The sequence below is a fragment of the Xyrauchen texanus genome, chromosome 11 (assembly GCF_025860055.1).
Source record: "Xyrauchen texanus isolate HMW12.3.18 chromosome 11, RBS_HiC_50CHRs, whole genome shotgun sequence".
Lineage (NCBI taxonomy): Eukaryota > Metazoa > Chordata > Actinopteri > Cypriniformes > Catostomidae > Xyrauchen > Xyrauchen texanus.
Window position 1 is genome coordinate 31146187 of NC_068286.1, and position 24369 is coordinate 31170555.

General features: G+C 36.1%; 2 protein-coding genes across 3 annotated transcripts in view; both read left to right on the plus strand.

Annotated features, from left to right (window-relative positions):
* Positions 1 to 710: 710 nt before the first annotated feature.
* cyyr1 (cysteine/tyrosine-rich 1) lies at positions 711 to 12956 on the plus strand. Its single transcript, XM_052137676.1, has 4 exons — positions 711 to 1108; positions 6895 to 6994; positions 10268 to 10428; positions 11881 to 12956. Exons 1-4 carry the CDS (start codon positions 1030 to 1032, stop codon positions 12012 to 12014), a joined length of 474 nt encoding a protein of 157 aa, XP_051993636.1. The 5' UTR covers positions 711 to 1029; the 3' UTR covers positions 12015 to 12956.
* Positions 12957 to 16228: 3272 nt separating this feature from the next.
* The window catches only part of LOC127651249 (amyloid-beta A4 protein-like), a 67838-nt gene continuing 59697 nt past the window's right edge, over positions 16229 to 24369 (plus strand). Inside the window, exon 1 of one of the 2 annotated variants that reach the window (XM_052136994.1) lies at positions 16229 to 16419. In XM_052136994.1, coding sequence (XP_051992954.1) covers positions 16360 to 16419 — 60 coding nt within the window. In that variant the 5' untranslated portion in view covers positions 16229 to 16359. The remainder of the gene's footprint in view (positions 16420 to 24369) is intronic. The other variant, XM_052136993.1, reaches the window with a different exon arrangement.

Below are 24369 nucleotides of genomic sequence, written 5' to 3' on the forward strand. Positions count from 1 at the left end.
ACATGGATTAAACCACTGGAGTCGTATGGATTACATTTTTGCTGCCTTAATGTGCTTTTTGGAGCTTCTAATTTCTGGAAACCATTCACTAAATTGAAAGGACCAACAGAGCTGAGATATTCTTCTTAAACTGTTTGTTTTCAGCATGAAAGTCACACATCTGAGATGGCATGACAGATTTTTCATTTTTGGGTGAACCATTTCTTTATGTATCTATACAGCAAAAAATAATAATAAATAAAGTTGATTCAATGTGGATTTAACAGATGCATACAGTAGACTATGACACATTTACCGTTTCACTGTTCACATGCATAACTTTCTAACAGAAATGGGAGGGAGGACGACTAAGACATATGCCTGTAAAAACTTTGAATGACAGTTTAAATCACCTAGGCTATATTTGTGTCTCGATTACCCTTGTATTTTCAGTGAGGTCAGAGCTGTGCCATTTAGAGCTAGCACAATTGAAGAGAGATATAAATATAGATTTACGGACAGTCTAAAATGAGAAAAAGAAGCCGCAATTTGGAGCTATTGAAAATGGGTTACGTTCCCCAAAAACGATCGTGCGGCCCTTGTGGTTTTTTATCCGGTAACCGGAGTTATGATGAATGCCGGACTGAGCACTGCATGAGGAGTCGTGACGGCGGAGGCGGTCAGTGTTTTGTCGGGGAGCTGGTTCAGCCTTCTCACAGTCGCATCAAGACTCCTTTTTAGTCATTTGGGCGCAGTTCCTGGGGGAGGGGATCGAGGCGAAGAAAAGAAAATAGCGAAAGGAAGCAGTTAAGACAAAGAGGTGCGTGCGAGTCAAATGAGAAGTTCGGGAACCGAACACGTGGAGCCTAACACAAGAGTTCGTTCATTTGAACATCTGAAGCACAGAATTCTTGACAAGTCAGCACTGACGGATCACTGGCGCGTTTGTTGTCGTTTACAGTCAGATTGTGACTTAAAGAACATTTAACATGTAAAAGTTGGGTAGACGCATTTTTTAGGATTTTCCCCAGATAAATCCACTGGAAAACAATGGAAAATCGGAGGACAGTGAGTTCTCAGAAGAGCTGGAAGTTCTTGAGGAACTCGCTGATTCTTTGCTTATTTGCAGGTAACATATTTTTCTAGTCGCGTATTTAAAACGAAAACATTCCAACGGTCAAACTTACTAAGTAGTTTTGCAATTAGCTGATATTTAAATTAATTACGTACGCATAAACAACCCAAGACAAACTTACTTATCCAGTTATGCAGCTTTTCCCAAAAAAAAAACTGTATATGTTTGCAGACACTTTATTGCTATAATTATAGCTACAGTATTGCTTTTGTTATAATTCGTGACGCATTTAAAGTTTTTTTCAGTTTTCTCAAAAGTTGAATCAGTAAAGTCTTATTTAAACTTATATGTTGAATTTGATTATATGGATTTATTGTCACATTAAAAAACTTATTATCAAAAAGTGCTAACGGTAGCCTACTACCATGATTTTAAAACATTTACCGTGTAATACAATGTTTTGGGCATACACGACGGTGTTATTTGAAGTACTTTGTGAATACCATTGTGTTTATAAAAATACCATGGTGTTACCATCTGATAGTTCACTGGACAATTTAACTGCCACAGTACTTTTTTGTATGAGAAATGTCTTGTGAATTTTGTGATTAAACTATTCAGACATACAGGGGGAGGTATTTGTGTGTGTAGTCACACTTAAATCACCAGTGCTTGTAAAGGGTCTTTGTCCCAAATGTGCTGACCAACAGGACACAGAGCTAAAGTGAAGGCCTCCAGGGGACCACCCAGTCTGCAGGCCCCCACATTTAGTCAATTGCACTGGGAAGCCAAACAGACGCCACTCAAATTAAAGCCAAATTTTGGCTCTTCAGAAGTGATAATTACACCACTTATACCGTGATGTCTGTGGTAAGGACAGGATGGCACTTTAATTGTGTGCATCCAGCAAAAAACATCATCCACCTTGAAAATGGGTTTAAATTGATCAACAGCATTTGTAGCAAAGTGTTGATTACAACAAAAGTATTTTTATATTTTTACGATTTATGCATTTGAATTTCATAACAAAATTCTATCAAAATGAATTAAGTAATCTTTAGTCAAATTAAAATAAAAAACTAAATAGTTTTATTCATTTAATTTAATTAAACATTACACAATTCAATTGAATGAAACGTGTATATAAGCAATAATTGCACACTATGTAATAAGCAAAAACAAATTTGAGTGCATTCACTCAAAAAATATTTTAAGATTTATGCAGTTCAATTTTGTTACAAAATTCCATCAAATTGAAATGGAAAAAATGAAATATTTTAAGTTGAATTTATTTAATTTGGTGATAAACATTACACAACTAAATTTTATGGAATTTTGTTATGAAATTTAAATGCTTAAAAAAAAATAAGCAAAAATATTTTATTTTTGAGTGTTGGAAGTGCCTTACTGTAACTGTGCCTTTTAATAAATGAGGGATATGATGAAAATATTCTGTTTAGCACAAAAATTGCTTTTGCAAATGTTACAAGCCAAAGAACTCTAACCTGGTGCTATTTTGAACACTATTTCATTATGTCAAAGCATGTGTTTATAAGAAAAGTAAACATAAAATGTATCAAATGAAGAGCTTTGGCCTAACCAAACAGGAAACCATTGACTCATGTTGGACTTGGTTCATACAATCTTAATAGTCATGATGCATGTTCCCTTTTCAAGATCCAACAGTAAAATGTGTCATAAATCTTGCTGAATCACTGATAAATTCCATTTGATGCCAAAAGAAACATTATTAGAGCTGCGAGCATGCAGCACATGAAATTAACACAGAAGCGCTGATGGTTCGTTCTGGATTAGACTCATCTGTTAAGGGCAGGAATGATCAGAATAGTTCAGCACAGCCCTACAAGATTTCTCTACAGCTGTATGTTAGAATAACATTTAAGTGTTCCATAGATGTGGGTTATATAAACTTGCAAGCCAGAATAAAAAGCATCAGTCTCAAACTGTGGAAAAAAATCCTACTCAGTATTGTTGTCTTTAAAAAGATCTAAACATTTAAAGTCAACATGTCATGAAACAACATTTGTTGCTTCCTGTTACGTCCTAGGGCTTCCATAATGTGACATGATATTCAGAATAGTCTATGAGAATGAAATATAGACTTTTATTCCATTAGGAAGTGAAAGGATGGTAAATAGTTGGAAAAATAAGCTAATAGGTTTTGGAGGTGGAACAAGTTATTTCATTAATACATATGGCAGCTTGAAAACTAGACTATTTCAGATTTAATTTAACATTGAGCAGATGTTCTATTGTGTAGTAAAGGTGTATTCAGTTGCATTGGTGGTCCGTGATGGAATTTTGTAATATGTAAATCTTTATTGAAAGATCACGCCAATAAAAGATTGCAGTAGGTTTAAATATCATGTTTTATTATGTTTTTTGCTGGTAATTATGCTCCTGTACACAGGTGATCTCCTCTCCCTAATATCTTTAAAAAAAAGTCTTGATAACTACTGTTGCGTTAGAACCTTTCTAATCACCAACACAACACTTGTCAATACAACAAACAAACAGAAAAATCGATGCAGTGCCAGTTACAGACTACAATCAATGCAAACTTATATAAAAGAATGCAGGGCTCCATTCTATCTTGTAGTAGCATCTACTCTCCTAATACAGTATGTGCAGAGGAACTGCATCCTCCACTGCTTCGTTGAGTCAAATTTATATATGATCCTGTTGGTACATGTTTTTAGATCTTCCAGTAACTTTTATTCCATCGATATTTTAACATATTTTAAAAGTTTGTCTTCACCTATCACATTAACCACAAGCAGTCTTGATGAAACGTAAACATAATACTGAAAGCTGATTGGCTTGAATGGTTACTTCTGATAATGGTTGGAGGAAAATGTCATTTATCCTCCGTTTGGCCTTTTTTGGATGCTGTTTGAATGGAAGCAGATGACATTGCATCATTTCAATATGCATTTTGATTGGTCAGTTTTCTAATGACAGGAGGCTTTATGCCGTCAACATCCTCTGGCATTCATATCGATTCATAGAGTAATTTAAACTCACCTGGTTACTGCGCATAAAATAAAAAATAAAAGGCATCTGATTTTTTAATAGATAAACTGATTGAAACAGCTGTTAATTTTACCACTTTTGTTGTAACTTTATTTTTTGAATATATTTTTGAGGAGGCTCTGCCTCCGCTGACGAGCCGCCACTGTTCAATTGAAGTTTAAATAAGTTTTCAATCATACCACAGTTTCAGGAGGCAGTATGTTGTATGGCTTTGAAAAGTATAAGCAACAGCCATAAGACCTTGTAAAAGTAAGAAATAGTCAAAACAGTCTCCCAGTTTGTCCAGTTTAGAACTGCAAATAATTATATTTTGGATTCAATAAAAGTTAAACTCAATCAACAGCATTTGTGGCATAAAGTCGAGTAGCACAAAAGGTCATTTCAACCTGTCCCTTGTGTCTTAAAAAAAAAAACAAAAGCAAAAATCTGAGTTACAATGAAGCACTTTCAATGGAAGTGAATGGGGCCAATTCGTAAATGGTAAAATACTCACTGTTTCAAAAGTATAGCCACAAGATACAAGCATTTTATGCAGTGCTGGAGTGGGATTCATATTCAGCCTGGAAATTTCATGTAGGTCAGAAACAGATCAATATCCTTTTTTTTTATTATTAATCTCCACCTTTACTTTCCTAAGGGCTCTCCTCTCCTAAGAGTTCTATTCTGTGATTTTGGCAGGGGGGAGAATTTGTAGTAAAAAAGAAAAAAATCACTTAAATATTGATCTGTTTCTCATACGCACGTATCATGTCTGAAGACTTGGATTTAACCACTGGAGTCTTATGGATTACATTTATTGTGCTTTTATGTGCTTTTTGGAGCTTCTGCTTTCTGGCCACCATTCACTTGCATTGTATGGACTAACAGAACTGAGATATTCTTCTAAAAATCTTTGTATTCTGCAGAAGAAAGTCCTACACATCAGGGATGGCATTTGGGTGAGTAAATGAAGGATTTTTTATTTTTGGGTGAACTTTCCCATTGATATCATGTTTGTTTTAAAGTCTACTTTAAAACAAACAAAATAATATTACTACAGATCTGAATCTGCACGTAAATACTTCAAAATGTTCACTCACATTTCAAATGGTCAGTGCTTCGTATTTAAGGTAATTAACAAGGCAACAGATTCAAAGAAAACATGTGCAGCAGGGCCTGGGTAGCTCAGCAAGTAAAGACGCTGACTACCACACCTGGAGTCGCAAGGTCGAATCCAGGGCATGCTGAGTGACTCCAGTCAGGCTTCCTAAGCAACCACTTGGCCCAATTGCTAGGGTGGGTAGAATCACGTTAAGTTAACCTCCTCGTGGTCGAAATAATGTGGTTCCCACTCTCGATGTGGCAGGTGGTGAGTTGTGCGTGGGTGCTGCGGAGAATAGCGTGAGGTCTCTGCGGTAACGCGCTCAACAAGCCATGTGATTAAATGCACGGATTGATTGTCTCAGACACGGAGGCAACTGAGATTCGTCCTCCACCACGCGGATTGAGGCGAGTCACTACGCAACTACGAGGACCTAGAGCACATTGGGAAGAAGTGCCATTTTCCAACAATAAGAGTGCAAAAGACTCAAAATAACAAATGTGTACTTTTCTTTTACTTGGAATATAAATGTTATGGACAGTGGCAATATGGTTACTGTGTCTTTAAGAGGGTTTTAGTGCATGCTACAATATTGAAGGCACACTGTGCAGTTTGTTTCGTTGAGTAAAATTTTTTGAGAGCTGTAAAGTCCCTTTATTTTCGTTCTGTGTCTTGCTGTTTCATTTGTATTAATTTACTTCAAGTATTCTTTTATTTTGTGACAATAAGCAATATTATAATCATTTTGCAATGCCAGGAATGAGGATTTCAGAGATTAACTGATGGAGATTTTGAGACCAATCAGTATTAAACTTGTGATTATCTTGTACCAGAAGCACGTTCATACATATAACTAATAGTATCTGTTCTCACTGGATATTCCGTGATCCTTCTGCCACTGTCAAATGAAGTGTCCTGATGGCACAACAGTGAAACCTTTTGTCTCTCACATCCCGCTCTCTCATTGTTTGGTTGTGAGACGATAAAATAGAGTAGAGACTACGTCCGCGATAATACGGAAAGCATATCTGATCCCTTAAATACCAGATGTTACGCATTGTCGGAAAATCCCCTGAACCTCCCGATTAGCCACTCTGTCCCTGATTATACTGTATGTGTAACATAATTTTAGTCTGAAAAATTAAGGAATATAATGGTGTTACTTCGATTACCAGATTACAGGGTTTACCGGTGTTACATCATCATAGCAATGAAGTTACAGATTAGATATTTAGATATTATTTTAGTTTAGATATTAGAAAAGGTTAATAAGCGATTTTATCACACTAAAATCATGTTAACACACACATTATTTGTGTCTTGTTAAAACAGTGGGTATTTTCATGTTGGTTGACTGGCCACATACATTTCCGTTGTAAATATTATGCAGTAACTACGATTTTTGCTGGGTTTATATATAAACTAAAGATGAGGAACGAGACAAAACACATTTTTGTTGTTATCAACATTATGCCACTAATGCTGTTGATTGAGCTTAATTTGTGTTAAATCCAGAACATTCCTTCAAAACACCTTTGGAAAAGGTAAATATACAAAACTGTTCATTTATAATTATATAAATTTATAAGACGTTATTCACAGTCCAGGTGGAACCCAGATGGAGTCTGATTGGTGACCTGTGGTGTAGACACATTTGTTTCCAGCAGCATTTTCAATGAATTATTTTGTGTTAATGTGTTTGTAGGACGCGGTGACGCTCAGTGTGATGGTTGTGTTGAATACTGCTGTGATGGAGTGCCTCCTTTCTGCTGCTCGTACTATGCCTATGTGGGAGATGTCCTCTCGTGAGTAATTGTGTGCAAACACAGACATGCAACAGTCTTCCTCATTCAGTACTTTTATTTTACTCTCTTATTACAATACTGTTGAGTTGACCTCTGACCCCGCCCACCACATCACCCCATTGGCTGCTGTTTTTTCACGTCAATTACAAATACCAAACAAGATTTTGTGGTATTTTTTACCTAAATTACTCAGTTATTCCATTCCTGTCTATATAAAATGAGCACGTTATGTTATCTTCACTTCGATAAAAACCTTCAGTAGATTGAAAGATTGTCAAAACATCTGGAATAAATCTTAAATAAATAAATCTAATAAAAATAAAAATTACATGAAATGACAACAATGGCCAGTAGATGCCTCAGTGATCTCCATAACCCAGTGCTGTAACAAACTTAATTTTTAGATATTATCACAACTTATGCATTGGATATATATTTAGATGTTATAAAAGGAAATTATTTGTACACACATTGTAGCCCCCAACAATATTATTTTCAATTATATTTTGCACATAAAAAAATCAAGCCTATATTTAGGGCCATTACGAATATTTTCATGAAAGTTACACATTGTAGCCCTAATACTCATTAACTTAATGGGAAAAATATGATATATTTTTCTAATTGTAAAATATTAATACATTATAGTAGTTCTCCCTTGGTACTGCCTTTAATTTCCACATATTTTAAGAAATAGTTTTTTATTGTAATACACTAAAAAGTTAACCATGTTATGGTAATGAGTATCATTGAAAACAATGTAAGGAGTTAAAGTATAATGTCTGGACACCTGACTATACTATACATTGGATGGTAAAATGTCATAATTTAAAATATAAATGAAAAAATCATAATAAATGATAAACAAAAATAATGTCAAATTGACTCAATATAAAGTGTAAATATTATACATATATATATATATGCATGTATAATATGTGTTTTTATTTAAGGTTAAATATACCTGGACATTTTCTAGACATGTTTTCACCCATCGGCTTCTTATCTTTTATAATTTTGTGGAAAACAGTGACCTTTTGAAACACATATTTCTATCACGATCAGTGTCCTTAGTATAAAATCAACTCAAATACTTTTTTCCATAGGACAGGAAAATAATCACAAATAAGATCTATCTCATATTTAAATTGTTTCTTTGAGATATCAGTAGATTAAATGAAAAACTTTGCTGAAGCAACTTTTGCTTTGTTTCATTAAAGTATCAATTTTATGGCAGATATTTCTCCTAAAATTCCTAAAAGGAGAAATAATTTGACATAAATGAGACAACACATATAGTAAGAGTATATAGAGCTGTAACATTAACCAAATCTCAAAGCAGCATGAACTAACTTCTCTACACTCCCACATTAATCAGTCTTTGAAATGGTATGACTTGTCTTTTGTGCCACAGAAAAGGCTTGTTTAGTCAGGTGGCTGTTGGCAGAACTGTTCCTGCCCCAGAAATGGATCACTGTTGATTCAGTCTCTGATCAGACAATACAGGACAGAAAATAAATATGAACATGCTGGGTGGTCTGGATTCATAAAGTCACAAAAAACACATGAACTGTACTTGGCACTTCCGTAGGGTAGTTGCATTTAGTTAAATTTTTGACAGTTTTCTACAATGATTCTACAATGATTTATCACTTCAACACAATGTTAAAGGTTAACTCCTGAGAAACACTGTTGATATTTCAACTCAACTACCCTTCAGTACTCCTTAGAAAGCTCCGCCCTCGATTTATCATAATAGTCCTTTTTCGTTTATATTCGTCTGACCTTTTTCTCTTGGTCTGTTTCTCAGCCATTTGTCCTCCTTGAAGTTTAGAAAGTTCGCATCAGCCAGATTTGCTGTCTCTCTTGTAATTAATTTTCTTGTCACTCTGCCCCCACCCCCCCATCCTGTGCACGCACAAGAACCACAACCTGTTGCAGATTGGCTGGAGTAGTGTTGTGTGGATCGGTCCGATCCACTTTGTTTTTGTCCCATTTACAGAGCCAGGGCTGTGTACAAATACTAGATTTGTTTTCAGCCCACCCACAGAATGGACAGCTAGCAGACTGTGAGGAGATTTTTGCAGAATTTGACAAAAAGTGTATTGGATTAGAATTACTGAGTGCACATTTAAATTATGAATTTGCTGTATGATTTTAATTGTTGGATACGGTCGAAAAGGTCAAGAGTCAAGACCTGTCATACGAAAATCACCATGTTTGGGGGCATTTGATGCATTTAAATCTAAATACTTTTCAGTCTATGCTAATATCATGTTATTATTGTTTTTTTCTTACATATCTGATAGGTATCTCTCCATAGAACATGGGATTTGTGCTTTAAAGAAATATTCTGTGTTCAACACAAGTTAAGCTCAATCGACAGCATTTGTGGCATAATATTGATTACCATGACACATCATTTTGAATTGTCCCTCCTTTTCTTTAAAAAAAAGCAAAAATCGAGATTACAGTGAGGCATTAACAATGAAAGTAAATGGGGCAAATTTTTGGAGGGTTTAAAGTCAGAAAACTGAAGCTTATAATTTATTAAAGCAGTTACACTAATCCTTTTGTTAGTACTTGTGCATTATTTGAGCTGTAAACCGAGAGACAATTGAAAGGATCCGGTGTCCAGCTGTGGGGGGTGGCAGGGAGACGTCACTTACACCACCAGGAGATGTTCTGGGATCAGTCGGGTGAAACATCCGTGATAGGTGACTCCCAGCCGATGGCCCCATAGCTGGACAACTGAAGGCACTGGCGGAGGTGCAGCAGGCAGTAATGCCCAGCAGGTTTAGACATATACATGTGCATATGAGAGTGTTGTTTTTACAGTCGTTTTGGTGTTTACGGTGTTACAGGTTAAGTAAGGTTAGTAAGATATTTGATCACACTAAAATCATGTTAGCAAGCATATTGTTTACATCTTGTGGCTATACTTTTGAAACGGTCAGTATTTTAACATTTACAGAGTGGCCCCATTCGCTGCCATTGTTAGTGCCTCACTATTTCCCAGATCTTTGTTTGTTTGTTTTTTAGAAGAAGAAAGAGAGGGACAGGTCAAAATAATCATTTGTGGTAATCAACATTATGCCACAAATGCTGTCGATTGATCTTTTGATATTCTGGACTATTGAACTCTGAATATTCCTTTAATTGCTTTAAAAAAAGCCAAAATAACATTTACATTAATTCTAATTGTTGTCACAATGTTTCCTTTAGCCAACATAACTCAATAAAGTGCCAATAATTCAGATTTTTCCATTTCAGAGGAACTGCGATTTCAGGTATCGTGTTTGGCGTAGTGTTTCTGATGGGCGCAGTGGCAGCCATCTCTCTGTGCATCTGCATGTGTGTGAAGAACGGGCGTGGGGCGAGAGTGGGTGTGTTCAGCAACTCATACATCAACACAGTCAGTCAGGGTTACCCAGGTAACACAACAACCCACAAAACCCTTCAGATGGCACAAAACGGCAAACTAGAGTGCTTACAACAAAACAATTGCCAAGCTTGCTGGAATAAGTGATTGCTTATCAACTATAAACCTTCAAAGAATTAACAGCCAACAGAATTCATAATTATTTATTTGAAAGATGTCACCTATTAGCTTTGACCAGCATCTTTCAAAGGCCACATTCTAAATTTTCTCATGCAGTAAGCAAAATATCTCAAATTTCATATTAGCTACAGACCAATAATTTTTAATGTTTTCTTTTTAAATGATATTACTGCTAATTGCCACAGGGGGTTTTGAAAACATTTTTATTTTTTTTATTTGCATTTAAAATAGGCAAAAGCATGTTCATTTATGTACTGTATATAATAAAATTATGGCCAATGTCCCGAGGGGTACATATATATATTTGGTATTGTGTTTCAATAAAAAAAACTTATTTTATTTATACACTATTTTATTTTGTCCTCATTGCTGCACCTGTTTGTCACAGCTGTCTCGCCTTTCTTTTCACTTTTGCACATAGTTCCATCCCACTTTTTGCTGACACTGATTTTGATGCACTGCATAAACATTTACACATAATTATCTGGGAAGATATATTGAGGATTTCAGAGATATATATATATATATATATATATATATATATATATATATATATATATATATACATACACGCATACACACACACACACACACACACACACACACACTGCTGTTCAAAAGTTTGGGGTCACTTGACTGAAATATTTCACATGATCTTAAAAATCTTTTGATCTGAAGATGGTTGAGAAAATGCCAAGAGTAAATTTCTGCAATTCTAGGCAATTTGTAACTACTTTGAAGATGCTAAAATATAACATAGTTTTGATTTATTTTTGTTTTATAGTCACAACATAATTCCCATAGTTCCATTTCTGTTATTACTAAAATGTGAAAAATAAAGAATAAATAAATGACCGTAAACTTTTGACCTTTAGTGAAAATACACTGTATATAAAAACATTTTACTCTGCTGGTGCCGGCCCTGAATAAAATGCTTCATTAAATATTTTATAATAGAATCTTTTAACAGAATAGTATGAAAATATCCAACTAAGCACTGAATTGTTGATTACATTTTTTTTTTTTTTTAAGAATTATGGTTTATTATGCAAAATTGTGTGCAATAAGATTGAAACAGATTGTTTTTTTATATATAAACAATTTTTTGAAAGGAAAAATTCAAATTGTCTGTTCGACTATTGTAATTCACTGTTAGAGTTGGTAGTTTGATGATGGATAAGGTATAGCAAAAACAAATTACATGGCTACTTACAACATAAATACATGAACTTGAAATATTGATTTGAGTTTTTTTTTTTTTTTTTTTGGAGAGCGCAGATTGATATGAGAGACTTAAATGTTTTTCTCTGTAATTATCTCACAGGCCCTCCACCTCCATACAACTATGATTATGAGATGTACCCATCTGATCTTCGCCCGCCTCCTTATACTCCAACTCCACCCAGAGACGCAAACTACTCCCCACCTCCACCGTATCCAGGAGAAAATAGGAAATGAGCCTCATTCTTATATGAGAGACTACTGATGATGATATTTGCACTCTGTGCTGCACAGAATAAAAAATCCCATTCACAACATCAGGTGACGACCGCACAGCATATGCCCTGTTGAACTGTCGCAGGTGAATATGGGCCTACGGACACAGACGCCACACAGACGCTTCTTAAATGGGGATGTGAACATTTTTGTATCACTGGGATCTAGGGATATTTATGGTCCAAGATTCCATGGTCATGGAAAACCTGGAATTTCAAGAGAATTTTAAAAAGTCAGGACCAGCATAAAAACGCAACCTTTAAATGAAATTAAATATGTGACTTGAGCTTGTAAATGTTTCATTGTGATGCAGTTTGTTCTGTCTGAAAATCAGTGTTGTGTCTTTGATACAGTGAAATTAACTTAAATGTAGAAATAAACTCCATCAGTGTTATTTGTGTTGCAGATTAACATTACATTCTTATATGATGGCAATGTGTCTGAGTGACTAATGAACAATCAGTTTTGTTTTCAACTTTGCAGAAAAGCCACTAAAGAAATGGAAATAAGCTACAACACAACAAAATAAAGCCACAACAGATCTGAAATAAACCACAACAGAAAAGCCACAACACACTGGAAATGATTAACAACACAACAAAATAAAGCCATAACACAACTAAAAAGTATTTTCTTAATATTGGCTTAATGTTGTAGTATTGTGGCTTATTATTTTGCGTTGTGGCTTATTTCCATTGTGTTGTGTATTAATTTCGTTGGGCTGTGGTTTAATTCCATTTGTCTTAAACTTTTGCTTTCTAATCTTGTTGTGTTGTGGCCCCTGAGCCACCGTAGAAAGTCTATTGAACAAGGTGAATATACAAGAACTGCTTTTTAAAGAGCATCCACTCGATGGCAGCAAAGAACAGCAAATACATTTTCTGCGAATAAATATTAACTGTTTACAAACTAAAACGATTTCGGGTTTAATTTCGTTGTTTTTACACATGCATGAGACATGACTGCTACGACTTATTGCTAAAATATGTAAAAAGGTAAAAATAAAACTAATTAATGTAAAAAAAAAAAAATGCAAATGCTTTAAAATGTACAGGTGAAACTCGAAAAATTAGAATATCGTGCAAAAGTTCATTAATTTCAGTAATTCAACTTAAAAGGTGAAACTGATATATTATATAGACTCATTACAAGCAAAGTAAGATATTTCAAGCCTTTATTTGATATAATTTTTATGATTATGGCTTACAGCTTATGAAAACCCCAAATTCAGAATCTCAGAAAATTAGAATATTACATGAAATCAATAAAAAAAAAGGATTTTAAATACAGAAATGTCGGCCCTCTGAAAAGTACAATCATGCATATGTACTCAGTACTTGGTTTTGGCCCCTTTTGCATTAATTACTGCCTCAATGCGGCGTGGCATGGACATGGCCGTGGGAAGAGGTTTTAAGTTGGGGGTGCTGTAGTGGGAGGTGCATTTTTTTTGCGTCAGGTGGACACCTCTTAATAATAGTCTAATAATAAAGTAAACTCACACCAATAAGAACCAAACATATTTATCTTGTAACCAGACTCCGTTGCACACAGCCAGACACATACAAATAGCCAAGACAGTTAAACATGTCCAAAAGGTTGTTGCGCACAGGCAGCTGACAGGCAGCGGACAAGAACATATTCACAACAAAAGCAGATATTTATATTTTTAACAGCACATATATATTATTTAAACTTCCTCTCTGTCAGTGCGCAGACACACACTCACAGAACACAGCTAATGAGAATAATTCAGCCTATGCATAATTAAAACTGTCCACAGGCTGAAAGCGCACACGAAAATATCCAAATATAGGCACATTTTCACTTTTTCAAAAGCCGAATTTGCACAGCACACAATAATATAACCAAATACATTTTTTGCAGCAAAATTATCAGTGTGAAATTAATGCGTAATTTATGTGACGTTAAACTGCTCATCGTAAGCTCATAATAAACCAAACGCTTTACTTGAGCAGGGAGCCCGTTACATTACTCCAAATGTGGCTTGGCGCTCAGGAGTTGAGTATATAAAGTCTCTCATGAGGGAATGGATGTCCAAAGCGTTCAAAACGTCTGTGTGGACATTCATTAGGGACAAGTGTGTGAGTCTCTTCTCTAGATACCTTCACTGTTGCAACGGTTGCAACGTGACGTCAGTTGACATTGACAATGATGCTTTGCGTTATTTTAATTATTAATAATTGTTTAGTTTTGCTCAAAAATTCCTCAAAACTTCCTCATGCTTAAAACTTCTTAGGTTAATAACAACCAGGAGCATTTAAAATATTTTTTAATATGTTTATTTATTTATTTTTTGCATCTGTCAGAGAGTGCTGTAATGTTTACATTTTCCAACGGGGAGTGCTGCAGCACATGCAGCACCCCTACTTCCCACGGCCCTGGCCATGGATGCTATCAGCCTGTGGCACTGCTGAGGTGTTATGGAAGACCAAGATGCTTCAATAGCGGCCTTCAGCTCTTCTGCATTGTTTGGTCTCATGTCTCTCATCTTTCTCTTGGCAATGCCCCATAGATTCTCTATGGGGTTCAGGTCAGGCGAGTTTGCTGGCCAATCAAGCACAATAATACCATGGTCATTGAACCAGGTTTTGGTACTTTTGGCAGTGTGGGCAGGTGCCAAGTCCTGCTGGAAAATGAAGTCAGCATCTCCATAAAGCTTGTCTGCTGAAGGAAGCATGAAGTGCTCTAAAATGTCCCGGTAGATGGCTGCGTTGACTCTGGACTTAATAAAGCACAGTGGACCAACACCAGCCGATGACATGGCTCCCCAAACCAACACAGACTGTGGAAACTTCACACTGGACTTCAAGCATCTTGGATTGTGTGCCTCTCCATTCTTCCTCCAGACTCTGGGACCTTGGTTTCCAAATGAGATGCAAAATTTGCTCTCATCAGAAAAGAGGACTTTGGACCACTGAGCAACAGACCAGTTCTTTTTTTCTTTAGCCCAGGTAAGACGCTTCTGACGTTGTTTGTTGTTCAGGAGCGGCTTGACAAGAGGAATACGACATTTGAAGCCTCAGTCCACTCCTTGTGAAGCTCCCCACACATCTGAATGGCCTTTTCCTGACAATCCTCTCCAGGCTACGGTCATCCCTGCTGCTTGTGCACCTTTTTCTTCCACACTTTTCCCTTCCACTTAACTTTCTATTAATGTGCTTTGATACAGCACTTTGAGAACATCCAACTTCTTTTGCAATTACCTTTTGAGGCTTTCCCTCCTTGTGGAGGGTGTCAATGATGGTTTTCTGCACAACTGTCAGGTCAGCAGTCTTCCCCATGATTGTGAATTCAACTGAACCAGACTGAGAGACCATTTAAAGGCTCAGGAACCCTTTGCAGGTGTTTAGCTGATTAGAGTGTGACACTTTGTGCCTACAATACTGAACCTTTTCACAATATTCTAATTTTCTGAGATTCTGAATTTGGGGTTTTCATAAGCTGTAAGCCATAATCATCAAAATGATATCAAATAGCTTGTAATGAGTCTATATAATATATTAGTTTCACCTTTTAAGTTGAATTACTGAAATTAATGAACTTTTGCACGATATTCTAATTTTTCGAGTTTCACCTGTATGTAAGAATTAATCAAATTGTCGACAAAATTGGAATTTGTTTTGTTTTACAAATGTAAAATAAAACGTTCATCAGGCGAGCAATAACAACTGATTTAAATACAAAAATAATGTTTAATTACTTCAAAAATTAAACAAATAATATATATATATATATATATATATATATATATATATATATATATATATATATATATATATATATATATATATATATATATATATGGGATCTGCGGAAGACTGTATCAGTGAAATAAATTATGCAAAGTATTTGGTGATTAATATACGGTCATAACAACTGCATGTATAATAATTTGCCAATGCAAGATTGGGATATATATATATATATATATATATATATATATATATATATATATTTTTTTTTTTTTTTTATGAAGATAAAAAATGTGTTTAAACAATGTAAAATATCTGATACAGATTGAGGACTACATTATTGATATTATTATTTTTAGTGTCTAAATACAGTATTTTAAGAGGCAAACAGTATTCCCTACACCAGGCTGAAGACCTCGCCCCTCCCTTCCCGTGCATTCCCTCGGTGTCCGGTCAGGTGACGCGCTTTTCTGACTCGCCACCGTACTTTCAGAGCATTCTTCGTGGAGTCGATACGAACAGCACGCGTACATTTGACACCGAACGGATATTTACAAAATAAAGGCCGACGCCGTTATATTGGAAGCGAGAGAATGGGGTGTCGAGAGGTTTTTATACTGTTGATGTTCGCGACATCGACACTCGCTGTTGAGGTAAGAAATCGACAAAAGGTCGAAGCGACAATGTAACAACGAGTCGATTCAATACAACATTATACAAATGAACAATATGGGGATTTTATATATATATATATATATATATATATATATATATATATATAATGACTGTAAATTATGAAATGTGGAATGTACTCTATTATTCTGTTATTTATTTGGCCTAAATGGGTTCTTCGCCCAGTGCAATTCCGTAAAAAAGAAAAATGCGTCGGTTGATTTTAAAATATGTCGCAGATTTTTTTTTCCCGGTTTCATAACGGAAACGTAGCCTACTATTATCGCAAATTTTGATGTGTAAATAATAGCTATGCTTTCTGCGGAATGTATTGCACATCGTGCGATGTTTTCTTGGAGATGTAACACCCGACAGAAATCAGGCTGGATCAGCTTTTATTGTGTAATACATCTACAAATTATTGTAATAAACAGATTTTCGCGGATCATTCATAACATATTGTTCAAACAATTGCGCAGATCTGCTGCTGTCGGAAACACGATGTGTCATTTATCACCTTCATTGTTAGATTATATCTGGTATACATAGCCTACATTCTTTATTTAAATCGTTCTGGTGTAAAATTGCTGTGGGATCAAACAGCACGGATTAAAATGGGTTCAAGCAATAATCCCTGGAATCAAATGAGTTCATACTGGACAAATTGGGAAACTGGAATTTTAATTAATCCTCTAGGATCTTGTTGATGGACCTATTTGCATTGGTCCTAAATTATGACTTGAAACATAACTCTATACATTTATCAATCGCGTCGCATCTTGCTATTTTAACAAGTTCTCGCTGCGTCAGTCAAATAAAAAATACTTAATTCCATTAAAAAACGCATAGTCGAGACCCCTGCGTTGTGTTTCCTTGGGTCTTATTATTGTGAACGAATGACGCGTCGTGTGAACGCCCCCTAACATGGCGGCGAATCACTGCGGCTGAATCGACGCGAGTGTTTTGAGGAACACGCTTTTTCAAATGTAGTTTATTTTTAGCTTTACTTAAAGACTAGCTCATTTGTGTGCTGGATTTAGCTTGTAATTTTCCACACCGCAGTCCGGGTTTTTGTTTACTGAACTTTAATGAACTGAAGGCCTGACACCCTATAACAAAAAGTACCATGGTAATAGCAAGTTTTTGTGTACATGTTTCTTTGTAAATAAAAAAAATGACAAGATATTATTTCAAATATCTCTGAGTACCATGCAAATACCATGGCAAATGAATATTAAGGAATGAATACCTAGATTACCATCAGATTATATGGTACCTTCTCCAAAATCCCAATTTAACCCTTGAAATTTCTATTTAAAACAATCATTGTAGCCTACCATTATTTTATGTTTTGGATGCATTGCTAATGGATTTGGTTTCGTGGCAACATTGCCACGCTCACAAAAATGTTCCACGGAATCCCCAATTTGTAATTTTAGCCAAAACATTGTAGTTGCTAGTTATTTTTACAACTACACAACCATAATTAATTCTTTTCTAAAAGCATAAGAAGCTATCAGATAATGGGATCAAGCAAGCTTTTTTTTACTGATTATTGATGTTTAGTGGTGATTACCTCTTCTATCGCTTCTTCGTGACAGCAACAGCACAATTATGAGTGTTACCACTTTGTGGATACACTAATTAGTACAAGTAATTCCTGGTATCTGCGCATTCAGAGTAAGTGTGGTTAGAAAAAAACAGGGCGTATGAGTTCAGTTCTCGAGCACTCTTGATGACGAAATTTGCATCAAGCTTTCTGTTTGCAGACACGTAAGGCTCCAACACACTTAAGTCGGATTTTTTCTATGGAAGAAGCAGAAATAGTTTCTCCTGGATGAACTAAAGCAACCTAGGCGAACGAAACCCGCCGTTTAGACCACACTTGATGCTGTTTTAAATTGAGTTTGTTTAGGGTGATGTTATGGTATTCAACATACTGTTCAAATCACGGAATTAATGCCAATAATGCAATTATTTCTCTCAGTGAATTCCCGGTTTTAGCTCTGTGTCGCTTCTTTGCTTTAATAAATTTGTCACAGAATCCCTTCTGCATTTAAAAACTCCAAGCTCTCTCCATACATTTGTCGTGGCCACGCCGTCTTTGTGGAAATTGTGCTGCAAATCATATAAAAAGTACACTTCTGCACAATCTCTGAGAGACCGGCTTGGCACATGCCACGTTCAAACCCCACCCACAATTAGCCTAGTTTTAACCAATTATCAATGCTCTTCGACTAGCCAAGTTCTCCTAGGTCAAGAATTTCAGAGATATGTGTGATCAGGAGAAATATCACCAAGCAATATCACATTGGCAGAACAAAAATGTCACTGTATTTTTTCATCATTTGCAGGTGAACTAAGCGAAGCCTTTTCACCAAGTTAGTATTAATTAGGCTTTACAGAGAAGTGCGTCTTCATTTTTCATTCAGAGCCAAAGGAAGTTCGAAACAGCTGAGCAAAGATATACTTTTTGTGAACATTCATGCATGTAAAAATGAGGACACTCAAGACTACATGTAAAACATCAGCTAATATGACATTAAAATGTGTTATCAACAACTTCATGCCTCATTTTATGAGTAGAATTCACACAAGATAAGTGTTTTAACAAATTGATGTTGATTTTCGAAAAGTATGCAGGAGATAGCCTAATGCAGTGGTTCCCTACTGGTTGTGCTTCGGAACCCAGATTTTATATTGGAATTCAAGTGACAACCCACTATAGTAAAAACTTAACCTGTATTAAATGTATCCTGGGTCACATTTCCTTTTTTCTCGCATAGTTTTAATCATGGTTTTGAAGTATAAGGGCATGCATCAAGTGGCATTATCTCACTAGAATTCAAATGGGTCACATCAGTTTTGTGGTCTGCATGCCGGAATATTGAGGGAAGCCCGGTTGATGTGCACGCACATCAGAGAGCAGAGCAGAAAAGTAGCATGAGCTGGTATTGTTACACTCACACGAAAGCTTTAATCGCACCGCGAAAATATCACAGTGCAGATGTGGAGCCTTTAACTGAATGCAAGATTATCATTCAATCTCTTCATTACACATTAAAGTATCATTAAATAATCTCTTTCACTTCGGCGGCCACCAAAATTCTTCAATGGGAGGAACCATGGCATTGTTCTTTCCCTGCTGTCCACGACCCACATTTGGGTCACGAACCACTAGTTGAGAAACACTGGCGAATGTGTACATTTGTCTTGTTTACACTCTGAATTCATGGAGCTAATAAGCTATAACTGTTATTTTGTGATGGCACTGATACTACTGTAAAGATGTGTGTATTATAAAAAGTTTCAATGGGTAGAATATAGACAAAAGAATGATGATAGGCATGTCTTAATTTGGGCAGATGTGTGAATGGCTTTCGCTGCAGAAGGCAAAAGAGTGAAACGGCATGTATAACAAAAAAGTTAAGTCACTCAAGAGTATTTAAGTAGTTTTGATTTCATTTGTAGACTAATTAAACAAGAAAATTGCATGACATGTTCTTGGAATACAGATGTAGGCAAATTTGCACCAGCTCGCTAATAACTCGAACCGGTGTGTTCATGTTGTCTGATCTTAACTGACTGAACATGAATTAGTTGTCAGCCTCAAAGCAGGTGGGGCTCCAGGTTAGGGCTGCAACAAACAATTATTTTGATAATTGATTAATCTAACGATTATTAGAATGATTATTTGACTATTCTGCAATTATTGCAATGATTAATCATTAGCAGCTTGTGCCCCAACTTAAAATGTTGTATTAAACGTGCTTCCTAACAATAAAGAGGACAAAATCATCTTTTAAAAATACCTCTAAATGACATTCACTGAATTAAAGGAAAAATATACTTTTTATTAAGTTTAATTCAGTAAAGAAATTCACTGCAAAAAAATCATTTTGTTATCAAGTGTTGTTAACCCTTTTTCCAATTAAAATAGTCTAAAAATCCTTAAAACAAGATACATTTACTTGAGAAGCAACAGATAAGATATTTAGACTTGCCTTAAGATAATGTATCTTAAATATAAGTGTATTTTGTGTATAATTGTATTTTTTCACTTGGTTATAATTCTGCAAGTGCAGTAAAAACAACATATACTTGTATTCAAGATCTTTTCTCTAAAAGCAAGTCTAAATATATTGTCTGCTGCTTAGGTGAATACATCTTTTTTTTTTTGTTGAGATTTTAAAATATTTGTATTTTTTATATTATATTCAACATTCTCAGATAAACTTTTTTCTTCTGCAGTATAGCTGCTAAAGAAAATGTAAGCTGTTTTAAAGGAGTTTTAAATATATTAGAAAAAAAAGCCAAAACAAAAGCAAATCAAAAACATTTTTTTGCAGTGTGTAATGAGGCGAAGACTCATCTTTTGGTTCACTTCAATCCATCTTTAACTCACAAAAAAACAAACTCTGCATAAAGCGTAAAGCTGCATATTTCCAATATTCTTCATAAGAAATGCACAGTGGCACATATATTATGATTCAATAAGTCACAAGCCATCACGTTATAATCTAGCTCAGACATGGGCAACATACGGCTCGTGGGCCGAATGAGGCCCTCCACATGGTTTAATGTGGCCAGTGGTTCATTTATAAATATTTTTTTCTTTGGATATTTCAGTTAACTTGCATTGGGACCTAACGCCTCTCCACAAGCGTTTAACATGCTCAGGGTTGCCAGATAAGAGACGCAACTCACCAGTTTGAGATTTATACTTGCACAAATTGGAAATATTCTGCCTAATGTTATACTTATTTTGTGCAATCTGGCAACCATGCACACAATGCGCTTTTTCTATCTCTCGCTTTCCCCTTTTAACAAACTTAACTCAAACTTTAACAAACTTGCCAAAGGAAATGTTATACGGCTACTCTGTGTCCATTCTTGAGGCTGCTTGTGATGTTTGGTGCTACTTTGCAGGTAAACCTTCTCAGTGATTAAATTAATATAAAAGTAGATCTCGGCATCATTGACATGCGAGCAAAAGCAAGCCAGAGATGAAAATGTATATGTATTTCTTATTTGTGCAATTAAGAAATGTTGAAGTCCCTTCACACCTGTATGTTACTCTAACTCTTTCAGTAATTATTTATCATAGTCATGTAGCCTGTGTTATTCAGTTGTGTGCTGAAAGTCAAACCATCAAGGAGACTCGCATCATGACCCTTTAAGCATGTAAACGGGTAATGTTTTAGAAAAAAATAAGTAAACTTGCCTGCTTTGCGACAAACATTAAAAGTTCTATAAATTTCCATTTTTTTATTTATTAAAACAGATTACTGATGTAGAGATTGTTAAATTGAATAATACATTTACAGGGAAGTAGAGATGGTAAAATAAATTTATAAGCTCAGCCTTTATTCAGTTTTTTAATGCCTGATACAAAAGTATCTACCTTTGTAGCGCAATACAATACTTTAGGCAATTGCATAATAGTCCTATTAGTCACAGATATGCTTCAGAAAATTGAGTACACAAATTTTTGGGCTTAAAAGATACAAAAACCAAATCAATGCAGAACATTGTATCTCAAAAGGAATACAATGTGGACCCCTATGCACTACTTAAAGCCTGATGTGGCCAAAAATAGTTGCCCACCCCTGATCTAGCTGCATTAAGCATGCACGCTTGAGGAATGAGCATCCCCGCGACAGTGTACATCAGCCGGGTGCAGTTTCAATCTCCCCCCTAAGATCGGAACACATTGCGCAACTCATATAAGAGGTGCTGAATTAAAAAAAAATCCTTCTAAATGAAGAAAAAAAGTTCTAAATGGCGTTACTCCCATTCATTCTTCGATTTCGTAGGAAGTAAGCAAGGGCCTTTAACGTACGAGCATAACCAAAGTATATGTTGGGCTTAACTGGTGGTGTTTTCATGGAAACTATGGGTTCAGATTCTGGGTTCCCATGGTCATGGAAAACTTGGAAATACCAATGAGTTTTAGAAGTGTGTTTTCCAGGCCTGGACAAATCATGGAAATAAAAGTAACCAAAAAGTTATGGAAATTTCTGTAGCGAATATACATTTTTTGAGTTACACTCTGCTTTAAAATATGTAATCACCTAAATGTTGCTCTTTGTTGGAGCTTGTGTAGAGAAAATCTTTCAAACCAAAGTGATTTCTTTTCAATTTATTTGCTCAAATTATTCGCAAAACTATTAATTAGTGAACCCTGTAAAGTTCATGATGAAATCTTGTTTGTTTCAGCTGTAACTTGTGTAACTCCATATTCTGTGTGATCTGTTTGCACTCCAATTAAAATGTCGTCCTCCTTTATTGAACACTAAAGGTCAAATGGCTCACAGTGGTATGGCTGGCATTCTGAGCTGAGCTTTGTAAAATAACCTTTGTGTTTGCATACTGAATTAGCAGTATTGTTTGTAGCAGTGTGAATCAGCAGGTGAATGAAGTAGATGTTGTATAATCGAGATTGGGTTGGTGTACAAACCTCACAGAACGACTGGGTGGTATATCGAATATTCCCTATTCATATTTATATGTATATGTGGTGAGCAGGGCGGAGCCGAGTGGCATCTGGGCAGAGCGAGGCTCTAAGTGTCAAATAACTTCCACCTATGTGCCACACTGGCCTCACGTTCCAGTGAGGTGCAGCAGGAGTATTTGAGGAGAGGAGACAGTGATTTGATGCAGCTGGCTGAAAAGCAGTGCAGAGCAGTGCGTTACACTGATGCCGAAGCCCGGGAAGGAGGAAGGATGTGCCATCCAAGGAGTCCTCGCCGCTGACTGGGGGTCGCTACGCAGAGGGAGTGTTCGATCCGGTGGTACTGGAGCCCCGTGTCAACTGGCAACTGGAAAGAAAGTCTAAGGGGTCCAGTGTCGTCACTCGGCGTCAGGGACGGAAACAGGACAGCGGGCCGAAGCCCTCTCGACGGCATATCTGGGCCGGCGAGCACCTCTCTCTCTCCCCTCTCTGATTACTCTCTCTGTTATTCCTGCCCCCTCTTCCATTTCTCCTCTGTTTCACCCTGTTCCCCCTCCCAGGTGGCAGAGGAGAGAAAGAAATGTACGAAGCTTGTCCGCATGTCTGAATGTCTTTATGATTTGATTCAGCTGGCTGAAAAGCAGTGCATGTTTTTGTTTCTTTTCAGCCTCCTCCTTTCCCATCTTAAGCGTTACAGTATAATATGGTAATGTTATATAGACTGACCATAATGTTTTTTTAGCGTAATAGTAGCTTCACCCATTCATGATATATTCAGTATATTTATTTATTGAATTGAACACTAGGACCTATTACGATTTTAATTAGATTAATACTTTTTTTTTTCTCCAAATATGTCAAATTCATGTGTGAAGATTTGAAGGCAGTCGTATGTCAGATAAGAGTGCATTTATATAATTGAGTCAGTACTTGATACTAATACTACAGAAGCACTGGTATTTTTAAATGTTTTTTTCTAGTATCGACTTGGTATTGAAGCACCGGCACTTGTGACATTCCTACTCTAAATTATGATGATTTGATCCATTTCATGTTGAGATTGGTTGTCACACACAGGTTTGTGGAGCCAATGTGATAATCCATAGGAAATGTATATCTCTCACAGTGCATCTGCTTCCATGGTAACAACCCCGCTGAGAGTCTTTATAATGAGAGAGCTGTGAATCACCCAGGCGTATCTTGACAGAAGTTTCTTGTGGTTGGATTTAACCTCTGAACTCTGCAGGATCCGCAACTGGGAAGTGTGATTAGCACAGTCCCACATGCCTGCTTCAGCCACATCCTAGTGGAAGATTAATGATGCCGTAACCTTGACACCGATGTTTGAAATCACCACAGGATAACTGCAGCCTGATGCGCCTTCTGTTGCATATCATTGAGTGGGAATCATGGATACCAGCAGTAATTAGACATGTTTGCTAAGTCAAGTAGCATTGGTACTATTGTATGTACTGAT

Coding starts and splice junctions, on each gene's coding strand:
- cyyr1 (XM_052137676.1), top strand. CDS start 1,030: ATGGAAAATCGGAGGACAGTGAGTTCTCAGAAGAGCTGGAAGTTCTTG. Junction 6,995..10,267: donor TATGTGGGAGATGTCCTCTC/GTGAGTAATTGT, acceptor TTTCCATTTCAG/AGGAACTGCGATTTCAGGTA. Junction 10,429..11,880: donor AGTCAGTCAGGGTTACCCAG/GTAACACAACAA, acceptor ATTATCTCACAG/GCCCTCCACCTCCATACAAC.